The sequence below is a fragment of the Oxyura jamaicensis genome, unplaced genomic scaffold (genome assembly GCF_011077185.1).
Source record: "Oxyura jamaicensis isolate SHBP4307 breed ruddy duck unplaced genomic scaffold, BPBGC_Ojam_1.0 oxyUn_random_OJ178, whole genome shotgun sequence".
NCBI lineage: Eukaryota > Metazoa > Chordata > Aves > Anseriformes > Anatidae > Oxyura > Oxyura jamaicensis.
Window position 1 is genome coordinate 413 of NW_023305698.1, and position 5,977 is coordinate 6,389.

General features: G+C 39.6%; 1 protein-coding gene across 1 annotated transcript; it reads left to right on the forward strand.

Annotated features, from left to right (window-relative positions):
• Positions 1–2: 2 nt before the first annotated feature.
• On the forward strand, positions 3–5,977 carry F13B (coagulation factor XIII B chain; the record flags this gene model as incomplete). Its single annotated transcript, XM_035313484.1, has 7 exons — positions 3–162; positions 511–600; positions 1,940–2,122; positions 3,702–3,905; positions 4,358–4,540; positions 4,890–5,131; positions 5,609–5,977. Coding segments are annotated over 6 exons (1,032 nt in total), but the record flags the coding sequence as incomplete, so codon positions are not given.

Genomic DNA, 5,977 nt, shown 5'->3' on the forward strand with positions numbered 1-5,977 from the left:
CTCCACCACCACTTCCTCCTCATGCCCATGTCATCGCAGCTAGGAGAACATATCATAATGGTGACAAAGTTCGTATACAGTGTCAAAGTAAATTTGAAATAAGAGGATCTGAGGAAATTCAGTGTGAAAAAGGAAAATGGACATCACCCCCTATTTGTATAGGTTAGTACTTCTGGAGCCTAAGTAGAAATTGATCTTCAAACAATGCCTTGATTTTCCAAATAGCCTCAGTTTACATATCTGCAAAGCTGTTGGCTCTCCTTTGTTAAATGTGCGAGAGTTAAAATGCTACGTAATTTTGCAGCCAATCCACTGTTAACAGATTAAGAGAAGAGGATGAGCTAGATGAATTCAACAGGAATCCATGTTGTGTAGCTCTCCCTTGGAATGCTCATTTTTATTACATCTTATAAAACATCAGTGTCCGTTTTGTGTTTTTTGTTTGTTTAAGTGTTTTTGAAAAGGAATTATTTTGAAGAAGCTGGTTCTAAGTTTCTGCTGTGGTTTTAGGATCTATAAATAAACAGGAATCTGAGCCAACATCACTCGAGCTAGATGCAGCAATAAGGACAAGCAAAACGTATCACAGTGAAGAAATGAGTAGGTGAACTTTGCTTTATTTGTTAATTTAACAGAGAATTCAATAGCCTCCAATATTGTTATAGGCATTTTTATGACTAACCTTACTACTTTATCGCTATATCACAATTCCTTAGTCTTGAAAATGTTTGCATATGCTTTATGTATAAGTAGCTGAGTGAATTATCATTGTCTTCCTTGACTGTAAACTACACTTATAAATCTGTCCTGTATACGTAATTATATTTCATGTGTTAGCGTTTGCCTTCAGTCATTTTGTACCCCTCTGTTGATAATCTCTGAACATGCAGATTCAAGAGTATTTTGATCCCTTGTTTAATAATTCACTGAGGTTTATTCTGAAGTCCGCATGGGTTTAACATTTCAAGCAACAAATAAAGATGATCTCAGCACAGAAAAGCAACCAATCCCTATTGACTGTAAACCAGCAGGAGTCAAGACTGGACATAGGTGAGGAGCGTAGAAGGAACAGAAATAGTCTGAACATTAGTAAGATCATAGAATCATAGAATATCCTGAGTTGGAAGGGACCCTTAAGGATCATCAAGTCCAACTCTTGACACCGCACAGGTCTACCCAAAAGTTCAGACCATGTGACTAAGTGCACAGTCCAATCTCTTCTTAAATTCAGACAGGCTCGGTGCAGTGACAACTTCCCTGGGGAGCCTGTTCCAGTGTGCAACCACCCTCTTGGTGAAGAACCCCCTCCTGATGTCAAGCCTAAATTTCCCCTGCCTCAGCTTAACCCCGTTCCCGCGGGTCCTGTCACTGGTGTTAATGGAGAAAAGGTCTCCTGCCTCTCGACACTCCCTTACGAGGAAGTTGTAGACTGTGATGAGGTCTCCTCTCAACCTCCTCTTCTCCAGGCTGAACAGGCCCAGTGACCTCAGCCGTTCTTCATACGTCTTCCCCTCCAGGCCCTTCACCATCTTCGTTGCCCTCCTCTGGACACTCTCCAGAGTGTTTCATGTCCTTTTTATACTGTGGTGCCCAGAACTGCACACAGTACTCGAGGTGAGGCCGCACCAGCGCAGAGTAGAGAGGGACAATCACCTCCCTTGACCTACTAGCGATGCCGTGCTTGATGCACCCCAGGACACGGTTGGCCCTCCTGGCTGCCAGGGCACACTGCTGGCTCATATTCAACTTGCTGTCTACCACGACCCCCAGATCCCTCTAAGATAAATCTAGAGTATCTGAAACTTGTAAAAAGAAGTTCACTTACATAGAGTTTTTTGGTATGAAAATTTTGGACCAAAGTCTATTGCTATGCTGATGCTTTCAACAGTGTTAATACTATTTTCAAGATCTAATTGCATATCTCCCTTCCTTGTATCAGAAATACAGCAGAGCTGTACCTCTCCACCAGTGATTAAAAACGGTGTTCTTCTTAGCCCTCTATTGCTTAGCTACAAAAATGGTTCTTCAGTAGAATACAGTTGCCAGCTTTACCATTTTTTGGATGGACCTAGCACTGTTTACTGCAAACAAGGAAACTGGACAGAACAGCCGACTTGCTTAGGTAAGGTTTGTGAGGAAAAAAATAAAGAGTTGTGGCATGTAATGTAGAAAAGAAAAGCTGGAAAGGACCTCTAGATAATCTTCTAATGACTGCCTTTTCTCTTTCATTTGAGCTAACAGATTTCAAAAACATTATCAACTATACCTAGCCCACTGCTGCTAAGTGTCTTCTGGCCTCTTCTTAGTTCCTCTGTTTTCCTGAGTGAAGGAAAAGTAGGCAGGAATACTACTTCTGATGACTTACAAGAGTTCTTTGTTTATCCTTCCTTCCTTCCTGTAATGAAATGATTTCTACACCACACATCCACTCCCCCGGCATCCTTTTCTAAATGTATTCACTTTAAGTTTTCAGTCCACTGTGAAAAATGCCAATAAATTGCCGATTCAGTTTAAATTATTTATTTCTAAGTGAATGAAACATACCTACTCAGGATTGAAAGACCCAGGTCAGCTTTCTTGGATCTCAATAATCAGATTTAACAAAGTCTGTGAAATAATGAAAACTCATCAGCTATGAATATCGTGTATGTTCTAAGCCTCCCATTAACTGCATTATCCTATCCATGTCTTCTGAGATTTCTTTTCAGTCCCCACCCAATCAGTTGGGAAATACCCTGTACTGTAGGTGGTTTGGGGAAATATCCATGCCAATGTTTTGTTACAGTGCTGTCGTTAGAATGTGTGATAGGTCAATTCTCCTTGCCTTTCCTTCCAAAAGCCATTAATAAGGACCTCTGTGAAGCACTGATTCTCTTGAGACTTGCAGAAATTTATTTCTTCAACTGACCTTTGTCAGGCTTTATTAAAGTGGTGCAGTGGATTCAAAAGTTAGAGGTTAATTGTCTGACAGAAAGCTAGGTTACCCAATTTGATCCTGGTGCTAAGAAGTCTGTCTGAAAGTAACCAAAACGATACTGGCCTTGAAGAACCTGAAAAAGACTAAAGAAAACCACAAAATTCTGGAAAACAACAACAACAACAACACCAAAAGTCTAAATGCTTTATGCAGTGACAAAACATAGGGGAAAAAAAGCAAACAAAGAATTGTCAAAACACTTCTTTAGGTTAATAGCTTAAATTTCCTATGTGTTAGCTCCTTCTGTCCCAGAAGGGCTTGCCAAGTGTGACAGGTTGGTTTGGATGGATTAATATTCCATAAATATTTCACAAACTTTTCACGTTACAGTAAACAAGTTCTCTTCTTCTTCAGTGGTATACCCTGGTTGCTGTATGTTTGCAAATATTTGTAGAAACCCGATTGTACGTGAAGTTATTATTTTTTGCATGTTCTTTTTGTTACTTCAGCCTATTTCCTTACTTTTGCTTTCTTTTTAAATGTGTTTTTAGTTCTACTTCTCACAAGATTCCAAAACACTTTCTAATTACGCATTTGGATTTCTCTTTCTCTACTCCCGCAAAAGGCAGTTAAGAAATCACTTCATAGAATCACAGAATATCCGAGTTGGAAGGGACCCGCAAGGATCATCAAGCCCAGCTCCTGGGTCCCCAAAGGACCACCCAGAAAAATCAGTTCATGTATCTGAGAGCATTGTCCAAACTTGATTGCTTTTATTTCCCAGATCCATGCATTCTTAATGTAACTGCTATAAACAATAACAACATAGAGTTAAAATGGAGACGGGAAGAATTAATGTTCCTACATGGTGACCTCATAGAGTTTGAATGTAAAGAGGGATATGATTTTCCCCAGACTACCCTTCTGTCTCCTGGGAGGACGCAGTGTAACCACGGGAGACTGACATACCCCAAATGTGTCCTTAAAGGTAAAGCAATATTTTTTGTTTGTCCTTTTGAATTTATCAGTGTCAAACCTATTTAGAACCATTTGCTCCAGTGGTGGAGGCCTAGAATGTATTGTCAATAAAAATAAAAGTTCAGTATCTGACAATACAGGTACATTGATAAATATAGCTGAGCATAGCAAAAACAATACAACTTCCTTGGATTGGAAGGCCATAGAAGGGAGGAAGGAGCTGTTCTCCAAGTACAGGGAGCTCAAAGCTCTATAGAAAAACAGCTGTAAACAATGAAATGCACACAAGGGGTTTCTCGTGGTTAGAATTAGACGGGAGGTTGCGTTCTGATTTGAGACATAATGCAGGAGTAATGAGCATACACTGGGAGTTGATAGTTATCTAGTGCTGGCAGATTAAAGCTGCTGATTGGTTAGTTTCTTATCCTGAATGTTTCACAAAGATGTTTGCTGTTATTCCAGCTCCTATGGAAAAATGTGACTCTCCACCTTCTATTGCAAATGGAGCTCTTACTCTCCCACCCCTTGCCCAGTATGAGAGTGGTTCTTCAGTTCAGTATAGTTGCTATGACTATCATTTCTTGCAAGGATCTGAGAGAATCTACTGTTCTGCAGGCCAGTGGACTTCACCACCGGTTTGTATAGGTAGGCATGAGAAGATACATAAGCGTTTGTTTCTCCTATTCAGATGCTTTGCATTTGTAAATTGAGTATTGTCAGCTGGAACATTAAGATCTTCACTTCATATTTTTATTTATTTTTTATTTATTTTAATTTAGAGATGACAGCTTTAACAGATGCAAGAGTAAGAGTTTGGCTTTTGTATTAGATAAGTCTGACATGCCTGCAGTGTCCAAAAATGCAGCAGTGTCACGTATAATAGATTAAGAGAATGGGGAATAATAACCTGCATTCTCAGCGTCAATTCCAGTCACAATGACATGAATTCAAAAATAGTCAATTTATTAACACTGAATATGTCTCTATTCTTTAGAGCCATGCACTTTGTCAAAAAATGAAATGGAGAAAAATAACGTGCTGCTGGAAGGGTTTTATGAGAACCAAGTTTACTTTTACCACGGGGATTATGTTGGATTTTACTGCAAACAGAACCATTTTGGAGAAGAATCTGGTACAACTTTATTTCAAGTGCAGTGTAAGAGAGGACAGCTAGAGTATCCAAGATGTGTCAAAAGAGGAAAATAAGTGTGAACTTCAGGAACGTTCAGAGGAAAGGTATGTTGTTTATCTGGTATTAAAAGGTGCATTAATACTGCTTCATATTTCAAGATGACTGCAGTTGACTTTCAGAAACGGGTGTTCAGTGGCATAGTTGAATCGGAGCCAAAGTGGGAGGGAAGGGGGGAAGCGGTATGCGGCACGAGGACTGGGAAATCGGTGGGACAACGCAATGTTGACACACCATGTGTGGAAATTTTAGGAAGGAGTAGTTCTTTGAGGCTTATAATGCTAAACTTGAGAATGCATCACAATCTGGAGAACTTGAGCAAAGCACCATTACAAGAAGATGCTGAACAAGTAGTGTCCTGTGTTGTAAGGATCTTGGTGGTTTTGACATGATTGCATTTATGACTCCAGAATATAGCTAAACTGCGAGATAATTTTGTGCCCTTCAAACTGTAATTTTACAGTGAGAGAGGAAAAGCCAATTTCTTTTGTACAACTTAACAGCACGCATGTCTCCTTCCTTAGGTAAGAAGTCTCCAAAGGACATGGCTCAAGGGACAAGAAAAGGAGAAAGCATTTGAAGAGAATGCGTGTAAGGGATGAAAACATGTAAAATATAGAAATATGTGAGTTCCACTCAGTAGTTAATAATTAATCTTAAATAAAAAGTCAAGCAAACAGCTTTATTTACTATTTGAGAACATGTCAACTATTCAAATGATCCGCTGTAAGTACTTTGTAGGATTCCTTTGAAACTTGCACGTTTGTACTCTTGGGGCTCTGGCCTGTGAGAATGTTGCATGGCTGAAGATCCAGTGAAAATTCAGGAATACAGAAAATGCTTGCCTCACGTTAATTTTGCAAAATAAACACAGAAATGCACAGTGATCTCCT